General features: G+C 41.4%; 2 protein-coding genes across 3 annotated transcripts in view; both read right to left on the bottom strand.

The window, feature by feature from the left end:
* The window catches only part of ANKAR (ankyrin and armadillo repeat containing), a 56,483-nt gene extending 54,353 nt beyond the window's left edge, over positions 1-2,130 (bottom strand). Inside the window, exon 1 of the mRNA XM_010862908.1 lies at positions 2,060-2,130. The gene's annotated coding sequence lies outside the window, so the exon portion shown is untranslated. The remainder of the gene's footprint in view (positions 1-2,059) is intronic.
* Positions 2,131-5,427: 3,297 nt separating this feature from the next.
* ASNSD1 (asparagine synthetase domain containing 1) lies at positions 5,428-15,094 on the bottom strand. Of its 2 annotated transcripts, XM_010862911.1 has the most exons (6): positions 14,865-15,093; positions 12,052-12,105; positions 10,965-11,040; positions 8,785-10,343; positions 8,329-8,510; positions 5,428-5,778 (listed from the first exon to the last, which is right to left on the bottom strand). In XM_010862911.1, the coding sequence occupies exons 4-6, from the start codon at positions 10,249-10,251 to the stop codon at positions 5,505-5,507; spliced, it is 1,923 nt and encodes a 640-aa protein (XP_010861213.1). In that variant the 5' UTR covers positions 10,252-10,343; positions 10,965-11,040; positions 12,052-12,105; positions 14,865-15,093; the 3' UTR covers positions 5,428-5,504. The 2 variants fall into 2 exon arrangements, with proteins under 2 accessions (XP_010861213.1, XP_010861214.1); XM_010862912.1 differs by lacking the exon at positions 10,965-11,040 and having other exon boundaries at positions 14,865-15,094.
* Between the last annotated feature and the right edge of the window lie 1,222 nt (positions 15,095-16,316).

Genomic DNA, 16,316 nt, shown 5'->3' on the forward strand with positions numbered 1-16,316 from the left:
CGCGGGCAGCAGCCGTTAGTCCTCGGGCTTGGGGCCGCTGGCCCGGCGCCTCCGCGAGAGGGCGCTCCTATACACCCGTGAGAGGGGCCTCGCCCAGAGGCCGCAGGCGCCCATCCCGGCTAAGATTCGTCCCTCACCACCACCCCTCGCACCACCCCTTTACAACTCAATGTGGACTTGGGCTTAGGAAGTCAAGTGGGCCTTAGGAAGCATCACTAAGAACAAAGCTAGTGGAGACGATGGAATTCCAGTTGAGCTATTTCAAATCCTGAAAGATGATGCTGTGAAAGTGCTGCACTCAATATGCCAGCAGATTTGGAAAATTCAGCAGCGGCCACAGGCCTGGAAAAGATCAGTTTTCATTATAATCCCAAAGAAAGGCAATGCCAGAGATTGTTCAAACTACTGCACAATTGCACTCATCTCACACGCTAGCAAAGTAATGCTCAAAATTCTCCAAGTGAGGCTTCACCAGTATGTGAACTGTGAGCTTCCAAATGTTCAAGCTGGATTTAGAAAAGGCAGAGGAACCAGAGATCAAATTGCCAACATCCGTTGGGTCATAAAAAAAGCAAGAGAGTTCCAGAAAAAAAACATCTGCTTTATTGACTATGCCAAAGACTTTGTGTGGATCACAACAAACTGTGGACAGTTCTTAGAGAGTTGGGAATACCAGACCACCTTACCTGCCTCCTGAGAAATCAGTATGCAGGTCAAGAAGCAATAGTTAGAACCAGACATGGAACAACAGACTGGTTCCAAATCAGGAAAGGAGTACATCAAGGCTGTATATTTTCACCCTGTTTATTTAACTTCTATGCAGAGTACATCATGTGAAATGCTGGGCTGGATGAAGCACAAGCTGGAATCAAGATTGCTGGGAAAAATATCAATAACCTCAGATATGCAGATGACACCACCCTTATGGCAGAAAGTGAAGAGGAACTAGAGAACCTCTTGATGAAAGTGAAAGAGGAGAGTGAGAAAGTTGGCTTAAAACTCAACATTCAAAAAATGAAGATCATGGCATCTGGTCCCATCAGTTCATGGCAAATATATGGGGAAACAGTAAGAGACTTTATTTTCTTGGGCTCCAAAATCACTGCAGATGGTGACTGCAGCCATGAAATTAAAAGATGCTTGCTCCTTGGAATAAAGCTATGACAAACCTGCTGCTTCTCCTGCTCACATCCATACATGACTACTAGAAAAATCACAGCTTTGACTAGACGGATCTTTGTTGGCAAAGTAATGTCTCTGCTTTTTAATATGACAAACCTAGACACCATATTAAAAAGCAGAGACATTACTTTGCCAACAAAGATCCGTCTAGTCAAAGCTATGATTTTTCTAGTAGTCATGTATGGATGTGAGAGTTGCACCATAAAGAAAGCTGAGCACCAAAGAATTGATGCTTTTTAACTGTGGTGTTGGAGAGTCCCTTGGATTGCAAGGAGATCCAACCAGTCAATCCTAAAGGAATCAGTCCTGAATATTCATTGAGAGGACTGATGCTGAAGCTGAATCTCCAATAATTTGGCCACCTGATGCGAAGAGCTGACTCATTTGAAAATACCCTGATGCTGGGAAAGATTGAAGGGAGGAGGAGAAGGGGATGACAGAGGATGAGATGGTTGGATGGCATCACCAATTTGGATTGGACATGAGTTTGAGCAAGTTCCAGGAGTTGGTGATGGACAGGGAAGCCTGGCATGCTGCAGTCCATGGGGTTGCAAAGAGTCGGACACGACTGAGCAGCTAAGCACACAACACTCAGCCCAAGTCCAGTTCAGTTCAGTTACTGAGTCATCGCTGACTCTTTGTGACTCCATGGACTGTAGCCTGTAAGGCTCCTCTGTCCATGGAATTCTCTAGGCAAGAATAGTGGAGTGGGTTGCCATGCCCTCCTCCAGGGGATATTCCCAACCCAGGGATTGAACCCAGGTCTTCTTCATTGCAGGTAGATCCTTTACCATCTGAGCCACCAGGGAAGCCCAAGAATACTGGAGTGGGGAGCCTATTCCTTCTCCAGGGGATTTTCCCGACCCAGGAATCTAACCTGGGTCTCCTGCACTGTAGGTGGATTCTTCACCAGGTGAGCCACCATCTCTATCATTTCTTACTTTGACAGTTTGTCTCCAGGAAGCACAGAAGCAGAGGTGGCGTTGGCAAGGCGCCAGGCTCTGAGGTAGTCCTGAATTGGAATGCCTCCTCTACCATCACTCTTTCCTTCAATGAACACTTATAGAACGCTGGTTATGAGTTAGGCACTGGAGACCCTGGAAAAGGCAGATGTAAAGCCCCAAGGTTAGTTCCTCCAGTAAGCATACAGCTGTATTTAAACAATGCCATAAGTGTATGGTGTAATAATAGCACGTGAAGGAATGCTAAGACCAGGGCTGGGAAAGGCTGCCCCGAGGAAGTGATCTTTTAAGCTGAGCCTGATAAAGATCTATACACGCAGAGAGTTCAGAAGTAGATTTCCAAGGATAGGAAACAATAGGTGACGAGCAACTGAGCTGAGAAAAAAGTTGAACTTTTGAGCAATGGAACAAAACTCTGTATGGACAACATGAAAGATGTGGACACAAAAATATGATGAGGGCTAGACTACACAGGCTATTTAAAGATTTTGAACTTTATCCCAAGAGTCTGGGCTCGATTTGTGGCAGTAGAGGGTAGGTACAGGCTTGAGTAGGGGCGTTTGAGAAGTAAGGAGAGACGATTGGTAACAGATCGAGTAGTGGGAGAGTTTAAAAAGAAGGTGGTCGTGTAGCGACAACTGTTTGTCAGACATGCAGGATCAGGGCAAGATTAAGAGTTCCGTTTTACCCGTGAGAGAACCAAGCAGAGATGTCAGATGTGCCTTAGATGCAAAATTGGAGTCGCTCAGTTGTGTCCGACTCTTTGCGACCCCGTGGACTGCAGCCCACCAGGCTCCTCTATCCATGGGATTCTCCAGGGAAGAATACTGGAGTGGGTTGCCATTTCCTTCTCCAGGGGATCTTCCTGACCCAGGGATTAAACCCAGGTCTCCCGCTTTGCGGGCAGAGACTTTAACTTCTGAGCCACCGGGGAAGCTCAAAGATCTGAGTTAAAAGCAGCAGCTTGGGTTAGATGAATACACTTGGGCTGGCTTAGGGTAAATGAAGCCAGGGAAATGGCTGGAATCGCCATGAAAGAGAATAGAGACTTGAGAACCCAGGATGGAGACCTGAGGGATTTAATTATTTAAAGGTCACGTGGAGAGGGTGGAGGCAGGAAAGAATACCAACAGCGAGCAGCCAGGAGAGCAGAAAGCCAAGTGTGGTCATACAAGCCAAGAGAAGAGACTGGCCAACTTCACCGGATGCTGCTCTAGGTCAAGGGAGATGAGAACCCAAGCTTTTCACTGAATTTAGCAACAGAGGGGGTTTTGGTGGGAGAAGGAAATGGCAACCCAGTCCAGTGTTCTTGCCTGGGGTCCCGTGGACGTTGGAGCCTGGTGGGCTGCTGTCTGTGGGGTTGCACAGAGTTGGACACGAAGCGATGTAGCACACATGCGTGCATTGGAGAAGGAAATGGCAACCCACTCCAGTGTTCTTGCCTGGAGAATCCCAGGGACGGCGGAGCCTGGTGGGCTGCCGTCTATGGGGTTGCACAGAGTCAGACACGACTGAAGTGACTTAGCAGCAGCAGCAGCAGGGTTTTGGTTAACTGTTTGAAGGTAGAATTTCTCTTAGTCCAACCATGTCATTATTTTAGCTGCTGTGGTGGTAGTATTAGTAAATTTGTTATTGCTTTCCCAGGGCAAGGGATGTCAAATCACTGTCTTCTTTAGGAGTTGCATGTTTGCACTTATGAAGTATGAGTAATGTAAATTTCTCTACCTAAAAGGTTTTGTTCAGGTACCCAGATGGTTTGTTTTACTTGGGATCTTGGGAAAAGTCTTTTGCTTTGTTTGAAGGATTAACGGAATTTCATTCCAGTTTATGGGATTAAGTATCAAAAAAGTTGTAAAAAATCAGGCCCTCTGGGGACAGAACAAAAACCACAAAAAAACCCCACAAAAAACACGCACACAGAGTATCCTGCCAGAACAAGTGAACTAGAGATTCCCTTTAGAGATTCAGTTGATTAAATTAATACACATAAAATTCAGACTAGTGCCTGGCATGTCTTTAGTATTGAACTATATTGTTATAAAAATCATTACATTCAACTCTGGGGTGCAGGGCAAACCTCAAGTTTATCTACTCACATTAGGAGCATCAATTTAATGCTCAGGACCACGAAGTCATCCAGTTGAAAGCTATTCAGGTAATATCTAAATCTGGTTTGAACACTGCATTTGACAGGAAATAAATTCAGGGCGTGTGAAAATCTGGACACATGCCTTGTGGTAAGTTGCTTCAGTTGTGTCCAACTGTGTGGCTCTCTGGACTGTAGCCCACCAGGCTCCTCTGTGCATGGGATTCTCCAGGCAAGAATACTGGAGTGGGTTGCCATGCCTTCCTCCAGGGGATCTCCCTGACAGGGATCGAACTCACGTCTCGTACGTCTCCTGCATTGGCAGGCAGGTTCTTTACTAGAGCCAGCTGGAAAGCCCTGATACACGCCTGCTAGTATCCTTTCTTTCCCACTACACTTAGGAGAACCACAGTTACGTCCAGACCTAGAAAGGGTGTCAACCCTAAACGGGGATGGATGCCAAATGTGACCTTGATATCATGGTCACGAATGAATACTGTGGGTGGATGTCTGATTGGAGTGAACTTCAGTAAATAGGTGAAAAGGTTGAAAGGGGGAAGGTGAATGGGAGGCAAGAGATGGAAGATGAGGGACCAGGAATACGCATTTTAAATTGGTATATACTGGAACATTTTAAATACATTTCTCTTTCTAATAGCAAGAAGGGAGAAAGGATGGGTGCATGCACAGGTAAGTTAGGACTTTGGGTGTCGGAAAACCAAGTAGTCCTTGGCTTGATTTTGATTTCTCTGTGAAAATCAGGTCACGAGCTGACAATGGGAAAATAGAGGGACGTTAGAGATTTGTGGGACAGGAGAATATTCAAAATAGTCTTCAAAAGTTCTCGGAGCAGGGCAGTGAGCTGTCTTTTCAAAGAGATGTACCACACATCAATCAGGAGTGTGAACCCCCAAAACCTTAGTTCTCTTGTCTGTTAAATAATAATGATAACAAATTGAGTTACTAGTATTTCTGGATGTAGCTACCATGAAGAGAGTCCATAAAAGCTGCCCTTTTTTCAGTGTTGCTGGTGGGACATAACCATCTAAGAGTTCAAAACAATATTAATATCACAGTTTAAAATATCCAGGTTGTTCTTTCAAGTGTAATCTCTTTCTCTAGAGTATCAATTTGATTAAATTGGTTGCACTACAAAGTTATATAAAAATGCATGTAATGAACTTTAAAACCACATTATACAATAATAAAGCAGCAGAGTATTTTATTTTTTTAAAAAACCACCATTCAGTAAATGTTGTTACACTATGAAACATCTAGTTTTCAACAGAAAGGTTTTCTAAGGAGATGATTTGGAGCCTTCCACATTTATCAGACGCCTTTTCATTATTCTTTTCCATTTTTGCAATTCTGGATCCAAATTGCATGGCCCGCTTTGGCAGAAGAGCAGAGGCTGTTAGACCAAGCTCCAGTGCTGCAAGACGCAAAATTAGTTTTTCACCAATTCCACGGGGTAAAGTCAAGTTTGCCTTTTCCCAGACTGGTAGGGAATTTAGAAAGGAGACAACATTTTCATCCAGGAAAGGAAATCTAAAATAAAAAGTATAACCACTATTAAAAAAAGTTTTCTCTTGTGATTATTGTGTTTGTATTTTATTCAGTATGTTAAAATTTAAGGTATAATTTAATTATTGAGGGCACAATTTTTCTAAATTAAAAATATTCTAGTTACTTATAAATTTTTACAGCTAAAATTTAATCACATTAAAAATTATTTCACAACACTTGTTTAATTTTAATACACATCCTAAAATGTAAAAAAATTTTCCCTCAATAAATAAACAAATTAAGCCTATGATGTCAAGAAATAATTTCAAATTGTTTCATAAGGTATCTTCAGGAACGCCTTGAAAACAAGCATGGTCTTGAGTTAATGATTCAACCTGTGTCTCCTCTTTACATGTCTAAAGAAACTGAACTTTTTACAACTCACTGCTCTTTAGGCTCCCCTAATTTCCTAGCAAATTCTGTTCTTTTTTGGTTTGTTTAAAATACTCTAATCCCTCCCCCATCCGCAATTACACTAGTGTTTTACATTTTACTTTAGCTTAAGCAGAGAGATCGGAAAGGGTAAAGGCATTCTTTAAACAGAATATTTTATAAAAATGAATTGTGAAAGCAAATTTAAATGAGAAACTAATTAACAGAGTATGGTTAATACTCTTGCCAAAATCCATAATAAACTGGTTTAGATCTGGCCACTACAGTGGTATTCATTCAATTACAAATTCTGCATTAGCTGTTTTAAACATTCTTCATATCCATTTTTACCCATGGGTATCATATGGAGGGGGGGGTCCCTTTAGAATTAACTGCTTTTACTGAATAAAATAAATTTCCTTTTCTCTAACTTAGCTGAAATGGGTTGAATTTTTTTATCTCTCATATACAGATACACGTCAAAAGGAAAACATTTTATACACTTTGTACTGTGGTGTTACTTCTTTATGATAAAATTTTGAAAATTATGTTAATTTTACATGTCAGAACTGGCAACACAGGAATAACAAAGTAGAGACAAGAAACAATGACATCTCAGAGCTGGTATATTATGATGTTCCAACTCCCACAAAGCTCATTTGGACTCCTTGCATGCTTGTACCCCTGCAATAAAACTACCACTTAATAAATGAACAAACTTCTGCTTTTTATAATTAAACGACACATCTTTTTCCTTAATGCTTCAAAAAGTTGTATTCAAGCATTTGTATACTATCATCAGAAATATGTTGTAGGTAAACACAAACCCCTAATATTAAAAAAGGATATACACACGTAAGTGCCTTGATCTCTGAAACTATTAAGAGAACTTGGAATGTTTATGACTAAATTGTGTTCAAAACACCTATGATAGAGGGGATCCAGTACTGGAACCACCGTTTAAATCAGTATGGATCTTGTTTTATTGTGCTTCACTGAGACTGCTTTTTTTTTTCTTAACAAACTAAAAGTTCGTGGCAACCCTGTGACAAGCCAAGTCCATCAGTGGTGCCATTTTTCCAACAGCATTCGCTCACTTCGTGTTTCTGTGTGATGTTTTCGGAAATGCTTCCCGATTTTAAATTTTTCTTGTTATATCTGTTGGGCTTCCCTTGTAGCTCAGTGGTAAAGAATCTGCTTGCCAGTACAGGAGACTTGGGTTCAATCCCTGGGTCGGGAAGATCCCTGGAGAAGAAATGGTGGCAACCCATTCCATTATTGTTGCCTGAGAAATCCCATTGACAGAGGAGCCTGGCGAGTGACTATGGGGTTGCAGAAAGAGTTGCACATGACTTAGCGACTAAACAACAACAAAAACAAGAACAATTATATCTGTTATGGTGATATGTGATAACATAAATAATCTTTGATGTTATCACTGAGATTGCTTTTTGTTTTGTATTTTTGAATTAAGGTATATATATAAAAATTTAGACAAATGTATGTTTATTTATTCTAAATACATAAATACATGTTTTAAATACCAAATACATAAATACGTATTTTAAATACTAGATACATAAATGCATATTTATGTCTAAATACAGCAAACATAAAGTATGCTACTGCATACTCAATATACTATAGCATAGTATAAAGATAGTTTCCCTATGCACTGGAAAACCAAAAAATTCATTTGACTCGCTCTGTTGCAATGGTCTGGAACTGAGAATGCAGGATTTCCAAGTATGCCTATACATACAAGGAATGTCTACAAAGTCAGGCTCTGTAACACTGGAGGAGGAAGCTTGGGAAGAAAGCAAACATTTGAAACAAAACAGAGCCCTTGAAATACCTCCCCTCAGTATTTCACTACCTCAAGTTTTACAGTCTTTCACTGTAGCCTTTAATCAGGTCATTGTATCACCTTTGAAAATTATTGTAAAGCCATTTCTTGGAGAATGAGTTCTGGAAAAACTGTTCCTCTGGTTCCTCTCCAGCACTGCTTCTGACTATAATACAAAGCCAAGATACTGCTGCTACTGTAACTCACTGGAACAAGTATCCAAAGAAAAAGGAACCTAAAAGTCTCCTTTTTAGGTTCAGTCTACTGCTTTTACAAAATTATCGAACAACCCTACAACAGACAACAAGAATTACCTTGCTTCTTTTCCATGATCACTGATAACTCTATCATCACGACCGAGATTTCTAGAAGAAATTCGACCCAGTTCCATTTCAATTTCCTTATTCAGTCCTTCCAGCCCATGTGCCAGGAAGCGGACCCGATGACGAGAATAACCTGCAAGCTGCTCATCTGCACCAATTCCAGTAAGAACTACCTACAAAGGTTGAAAGAAATCTATGTAAGAACATTACCTACCATGCAGTAAGGAAAATAAAAGCTTAAAAAAATAATAACCCCAAAGATAACATTTTCAGAAAAAATCCACAAGGCAAAGTCATAAGATAGTAAAATATGCCCAATTTTTACAAAGTCACATACTTTGTGTTGTAGTTCAAATGCAATTAAAAGATGCTATATTCTTGCAACTTGCGTTAAAAGCTTTAAGGGTCAAAATTAGGTCTCAGAAAGCCTGAGCAGCCGTGTCATACCTTTGCACTGCTCTGATATGGCTGTGCTCCATCCTGGGTCACTAACCAGCCAACTCCTCGGGAAGCAAACCAGACTGCACAGCCAATGCTATCATCCAGGACTGTATCCAAGGGCTGGATTAAGTGCGATATTCGAGTTCTTCTTAATCTTTGCAGTTCTTCTAGAGAAACATTAATTTCAACAAAATTCCAAATCCGCGAAGGGTTGGCAGCTTGCAGTTCCTTCAGGCCCGCCCTTCCTGTGACTCGATCTGGCACACTCAACTGTTCACCAGGGCTGGCAGCAGCAGTAGCAGCAGCACGTTTGGAGAATTCTTCAGAAGGCATTTCACAATGATTTTTCTGTTTTCTCCCTTTTTTGTTAAAATTAACTGGTATAGTCTTTTCTTTAGTCATGAAAGCCACATTAAGAAGATCAATTGGTTCATCTAAAGGAATATGATGGTCAGCAAGGGCTGCGATGACCATGGAATCAATCCCTCCAGAAAACAGAACTGCAACATTTGCTTTCCCGTTACTAGTTTTCAAAACTTCGCTTGGTGCCAGGTTTTCATCCCTAGGTAAACACAAGACACGTCTCTTGACTGCAGTGCTCAGGACACCAATGAACTGCTGAACTACTTCCTTCGTGTGTCCATCTGTAAGAAAGACCCGAAGGGTCTCTCTTGTCAGTGGACTCCTGGAAATGCTGCTGCAATGGGTCTCAAATGCAGCTTGTGGCAACGCCATATTTAAAGGGACAACAGGTTCTTTAAGATACAGTTTGGCTTCATTTGCTGCCACCAAGACAAATGTTGGCAAGTCTGCTGAAATCTCAGTCAGGCTATTATGAACACATTCTCTGATATCATCCCCCCCCGAACTGTATTTCCAAGGATACAACTTTAAAACGACAGATTGGGAAATGGAAGCAGACTTGAGATCAATTCTGAAAATTCCAGATGCTGGAACTTCCTGCCACTGATCAGCCACTCCAGATGCTTGGGTGCCAACTGAAGAGAGGCAGAAACTCTTGCCCAAGTTACTAAAATGCCAAAGCAAGCTACGACGACCAAAAAAGTCCCGACCAAACCACAAAGAATGGCTAGATGCTTGATAATATATAAAAGACCAAGGACCTTGGACTTTTGAGAAGAGCGACAAAATATCAGATTCATTCTTACAAGAGGAAAGATAATGAAACATGATTTGAGTATCATTCTCTTCGGCTTCAACCTTGATCCCACTAAAGACTTCTCCATTCCACAGGAATACATTGCCTCTTTCATCTTCCACAGGCTGGGCAGTCAACAGACCTCTTAAGTGAAGGACATGGCCAGAGAATAAACACTGGTAGTTAACAGTAGACCTTAACAACTGTTTACTACTATCGGGCCCCCGTCGTTTAAGATTACACAGTAAATCCTCTTTCAAATCTCTGCTAAAATGCTCAACAGAAAAGCTTACTGCACAACAAATGCCACACATTGCTATGTAAAATCAAGTTGGCTATTTCTTGATTTTGGTCTTCTCTGAGTTTTCTATTTCTTGATATTCTTTCCTCAGCTCATCCAATGTATCTGTGGGAGACGGAAGAAGACACATTAAAGAATAAAAATTCTTGAAGCTTTACTTAGTAATTCAAAAGGCAAAACAAGTTATTTTTCCAAGATTGAACCACATATGTACTGTGCTAGTTTAAATAATAATTTACAACAGACTTCTGATGAAGAATGTTTATTATTTAGGGATCTAGTTTCTGTTGATAAATGCTTATTCTGACCCAGGCATTGGGCTATGCACAGTTTATATTCATATCATTTTATTTAAATACCCTAAGACTTGGCAGGCTCAAAGTGATTCACTCAAAATAAAAAAGGCAGAAATTGGTAAAACATTATTTCATACCTATATCTGTCTAAAATTCCAAAACTTACATTAATTATTGTGGCTTTCTAACACTTCTTACAGTTCTTAAATTTGATTTTATTATTACTGTTAACTCACCATTGGAAGGCTAACTTGAAGAAAACCAAACCATTCCACTAATTTTATTAACTGGTATACCACCATCCAATCTTTAGATATATATATTTATACATTCAGCTGTAGACAGTATAATTTAGGCACCATCATGAATTTCCACAGAAAGCCCACAAAAGAATTTTTTTGTTTCTGTATAATGTACCGAAAAAACTTACTTTTGCTTTCAGAAAGCATTTCTGTTCGGTCTGCAAGAAAGAATATGTTGCTGTTCTGTTGCTGCCTATATACTTTCTGCAAAACATAATTTAGGCTAGTATCATGATTTGATCTAAAAGGTAGATGTCAAAACTCTGAACCCTATTACTGCTTACTATTGAACTTTAGTAACATGTTCAGAACAATACCTTGGCGAATAAAGATAAACAAAGAACTCACCCATTATCCAACTATCTAGAAACTGCTACCATTAACACTGAGGTAAAACTTTTTTTTTCTGAATATACTTAATACCATTTTTCTTCAGTAATATTATAGTTCATCTGGTCATTTAGATGTTGCTGTTGCCAACTTATCACTATAATCAAACTTGTGATGAATGTCTTTGTAACTAAATTTCTGTGCACTCCATGATATTTTCCTAATGTATTAATTCCTATAAATAGAAATCAAACTGGATTTGCTGGATCAAAATATTACACAGCTTTAAGACTTTGATAAATTTTGCCAATTTGCCTGATAAAAAGTTTGTTATCAACTGTACCTTAACTGCTATTACTCCACATATGAGAACTGTCTAACCTGTCTGTTATCCAGTAATCTTTAAAAGCTTTAAAGGGCTCAAATCATTTCTTAACTTTAAAATACAATGTTTGGCAGTATAATGACACACTAAGCAGAAGCTTGATTATCTACGAATACATTAATAAAAATGGAGTTAAATAACCACTCCATTTGGAAGCTTGGAGTAAAAACCTGAGGAGGTAGGGAGAGGAAGCGGTAGCATTTATCTTTTTTAAAAACTAAGCAAACAAAAAAATCCACATTCACCTGTATAGCTTCTTCTCTTCTCAATAGATTCAAAGTTTACTTATGTCAAGAGAATACACCAAATTCAAGTACAAAATAAATACCATTATTGACTACAGCTCCAGGATAACAGTACAATTAGTATCATTTGATTCACAGGTAATGTCAATTGCATATGTTGAGGAAAGATTACTAGCAACTATGATTAATACATAGATTTATACAGTTGATATCAAATCCTCCCACATAGTACTTAGAGTAACGCTAATAACTCACCCTGTTCTTCTTCAGGTTAGAAAGTTCATCCACAACAACTTTTTGTTCTTTAATCTATTGAAATAAAGAAAAGTTATTAAATCAGAGATTACCGAAGTATGCTCAATAGGAGCCCTTTAAAGAGAGGATAAGGGGCTCTAAGTATTGATTGTCCAAATGGGCAATTTGGGAATATACAGACTTTTTATAACAGCCGTCTGTGTGGGCATGCAGGTGGCAAGAAGCTGAGGGGAAAAGACAGTGATTAGACAGACAAAGTATTAGACAGCCCCTTATACCCAGACAGGGGGCTGGCAACCAACACCCACATTCAGGCAAGAACTACATTACTAAATAAAGTTTATATCTTTTATTTAAAACAGAGAATATGTCAAAAAAAAAAAATTCACCAAGACCTGAAAGTAATACCAATTTTTCAATGATTTAAATTGTATCTTAAATTAAAACAAACAAAAAAAAAACACAAATGTAATGAGTGGGTGACCTTTCCCTCTCCCAATGCCTATGCTTTTCATGATTTACATGCTAAATGGTATAGCGAGACAGACTAAGCAAGTAGTAGTTAAGTATCCTACATGCAGGGTAAGTAAGTATTAGTCGTTCAGTCTTGTCTGACTCTTTTTGACCACAGGGACTATCGCCTGTCAGTGGGATTCTCCAAGCAAGACTACTGGAGTGGGTTGCCATTCCATTCTCCAGGGGATCTTCCCCACCCAGGGACAGACTCTTTAATGGTCTGAGCCACCAGGAGTAGTATGACTCATCACTTTTCCATCTTTGCTTTATTCCTCTTTGTATCTCAAAAGCTAGCACAGAGCTGGCACTCTTGAACTAGGTCTCACCTTTTTTAAGTAGAAGAGGGCTCAACTAAATGGAAACTAAATTTTTTTTAAACTCTTTTCAGTAATGATAGTGATACTGCAAACATGACTGATCACACAGTGTCACTAGAGCCTCTGAACAGCGTTACTGTGTAACCTCTGACGCCTGGGGGCTCTGTCCTACATCAGTGTAAGTGGCATGCTAGGTAGTCATCAGAGCAGGCTGTGTGCAGTTTGAAATTTCATTCCCCACAGATGTGTACCCTTCTGCTTTCCAGCTGCCAATCACTGTAGTGACTGATTACAGAGATTGGGTTGAATTCCAAGACTGAATTTGTACAACTTCCTTTTAAGGCTTATATTTGAATAGCACTTTCCCATTCATTTTAGGAATGGTATACTTTAGTACTTCAGACAAGGAAACTGTAACAGAGGAATCAGAGATGTGCCCAAGATGCCAGTGTCAGTTTGGGACAGAACCAAAGTATTATCACAGACATCTATTACCTGAAAGATTATAGCCATCCTCATTTCAAATACTAAAAATTTTTTTTTTCTTTTTATGGCGTTACATTGGCTTCCTTTTGTGGGGGGAGGAGCAGAAAAGCAACCATGAAATAAACATTTTTAGGAGCATGCTGCTGCTACTGCTGCTAAGTCGCTTCAGTTGTGTCCGACTCTGTGCGACCCCATAGACAGCAGCCCACCAGGCTCCCCATTCCTGGGATTCTCCAGGCAAGAACACTGGAGTGGGTTGCCATTTCCTTCTCCAACGCATGAAGGTGAAAAGTGAAAGTGAAGTTGTTCAGTCCTGTCCAGCTCTTAGCGACCCCATGGACTGCAGCCTACCAGGCTCCTCCGTCCATGGGATTTTCCAGGCAAGAGTACTGGAGTGGGGTGCCATTGCCTTCTCTGTTTTAGGAGCATAGCTCCAGCTAAATGAAGGACAGACGGGAAAAAGGTAACAATGGATAAGGAGAGACCAGTTAGGAAACTTTTGCAGGAAGGCAATGGCAACCCACCCCAGTACTCTTGCCTGGAAACTCCCATGGACGGAGGAGCCTGGTAGGCTGCAGTCCATGGTGTTGCTAAGAGTCGGACACAACTGAGCGACTTCACTTTCACTTTTCACTTTTCTGCACTGGAGAAAGAAATGGCAATCCACTCCAGTGTTCTTGCCTGGACCCAGGGACGGGGGAGCCTGGTGGGCTGCCGTCTATGGGGTCGCACAGGGTTGGACACGACTGAAGCAACTTAGCAGCAGCAGCTATGGCAGATGCAAGAGGCGGGTTTAAGACGGTTAAAAGTGTACACAGTGATAAACGGACATCTTACAAAGGGGCCTCAAAAGTGAAACTGATAGAACTTCGTGATGGATGCAAAGATGGGCTCCCAGGTTACTGGCATGGACAACTGCATGGATGGTGGTGACATTTTCTGAGACTACTGGCAGCAGATCTAGGGTGGGAGGTAATTTCTAAAAGTTTTAACTAAGTGTACATAGAAAAAAATCCAAACATGATTCTCAAAGACATTAAGCTGAGAGAGGCATAAGCTGTGATTTCATCTACATGATGTGCTGGGAAGGATAAAACTGTCCTGATGTAGAGCAGATCAGGGATGGCCAGAGCTTCTGGGCGGGGGAGAGCATGGCTATAAAGGGAGTCTTTTACGGTCGTGGAACTTGTCTATATTCCAATTGTGGTGGTGGTCACACAAATTTATACACGTGTTAAATATAGAGAAAACGAAAAAGAGCCAAATTTTACTGTATGATACTTTTAAAAATTTGTTAAAAATTGATAAAAAAAAAAAAACCAACTAAACTTCCGCCTTACTACCGTCTGGGTCTAATCTCGGGGCAAGTTTCAAGGTGTCCCTTTAACTGTATCTGTCGCAGCAGGGCAAAGTGGAGACTAGCCCACGGGGCCACTGAGACTCGTCTCCGGTGGTGAGCAGCCCGAGGGCCATGTTACCTCTTCCCGTACTCACCTTGCTGCTGAGCTCTTCCTTGTGCAGGGTCGAGCTCTCAGCAGGGACGGGCCCAGCGCCGTCCTCGGGTCGCTCACCCCGGCTGGGCATCTCCGCAGAGAAGCAAACACGGAAGGAGCGAGGCCAGGCGGCACTCTTGCAGTTCCGCGTCCACAGCCGCTCTGCGCTCCCAGCGGCCCCAGCCCCTCTCTTTCAATTTCCGGTGAGTCCTATCAATGGCGTATGCGTGCTCACTGGAACGCCTGCGCAGGCCGGATCTGCGCTAGGAGTACTTGCGCGCGTGCGCACAAGTGATTACGGTCCTGAACCGACCCTAGCGTATGGGATGTTGAAACGCTCTTTACCCTGTGGCATCTAGTAGACTGTAAGTTATATGCGCCCCCTAGTGGTGAATATAAAGAATAGACGCTCAGTAGAAACACTTAATACTTATTCAGTTCAGTTCAGTCGCTCAGTCGCGTCCAACTCTTTGCGACCCCATTGAATCGCAGCACGCCAGGCCTCCCTGTCCATCACCATCTCCCGGAGTTCACTCAAACTCACGTCCATCGAGTCGGTGATGCCATCCAGCCATCTCATCCTCTGTCGTCCCCTCTTCCTCCTGCCCCCAATCCCTCCCAGCATCAGAGTCCTTTCCAATGAGTCAACTCTTTGCATGATGTAGCCAAAGTACTGGAGTTTCAGCCTCAGCACCAGTCCTTCCAAAGAACACCCAGGGCTGATCTCCTTTAGAATGGACTGGTTGGATCTCCTTGCAGTCCAAGGGACTCTCAAGAGTCTTCTCCAACACCGCAGTTCAAAAGCATCAATTCTTCAGTGCTCAGCTTTCTTCACAGTCCAACTCTCAGATCTATACATGACCACTGGAAAAACCATAGCCTTTACTAGACGGACCTTTGTTGGAAAAGTAATGTCTCTGCTTTTGAATATGCTATCTAGGTTGGTAATAACTTTCCTTCCAAGGAGTAAGCGTCTTTTAATTTCATGGCTGCAGTCACCATCTGCAGTGATTTTGGAGGCCCAAAAATAAAGTCTGACACTGTTTCCACTGTTTCCCCATCTATTTCCCATGAAGTGATGGGACCAGATGCCATGATCTTAGTTTTCTGAATGTTAAGCTTTAAGCCAACTTTTTCACTCTCCTCTTTCACTTTCATCAAGAGGCTTTTGAGTTCCTCTTCACTTTCTGCCATAAGGGTGGTGTCATCTGCATATCTGAGGTTATTGATATTTCTCTTGGCAATCTTGATTCCAGCTTGTGCTTCTTCCAGCCCAGTGTTTCTCATGATGTATTCTGCATAGAAGTTAAATAAGCAGGGTGACAATATACAGCCCTGACATACTCCTTTTCCTATTTGGAACCAGTCTGTTGTTCCACATCCAGTTCTAACTGTTGCTTCCTGACGTGCATATAGGTTTCTCAAGAGGCAGGTCGGGTGGTCTGGTATTCCC

The sequence above is a fragment of the Bison bison genome, unplaced genomic scaffold (genome assembly GCF_000754665.1).
Source record: "Bison bison bison isolate TAMUID 2011002044 unplaced genomic scaffold, Bison_UMD1.0 scf7180017864485, whole genome shotgun sequence".
Classification (NCBI taxonomy): domain Eukaryota; kingdom Metazoa; phylum Chordata; class Mammalia; order Artiodactyla; family Bovidae; genus Bison; species Bison bison.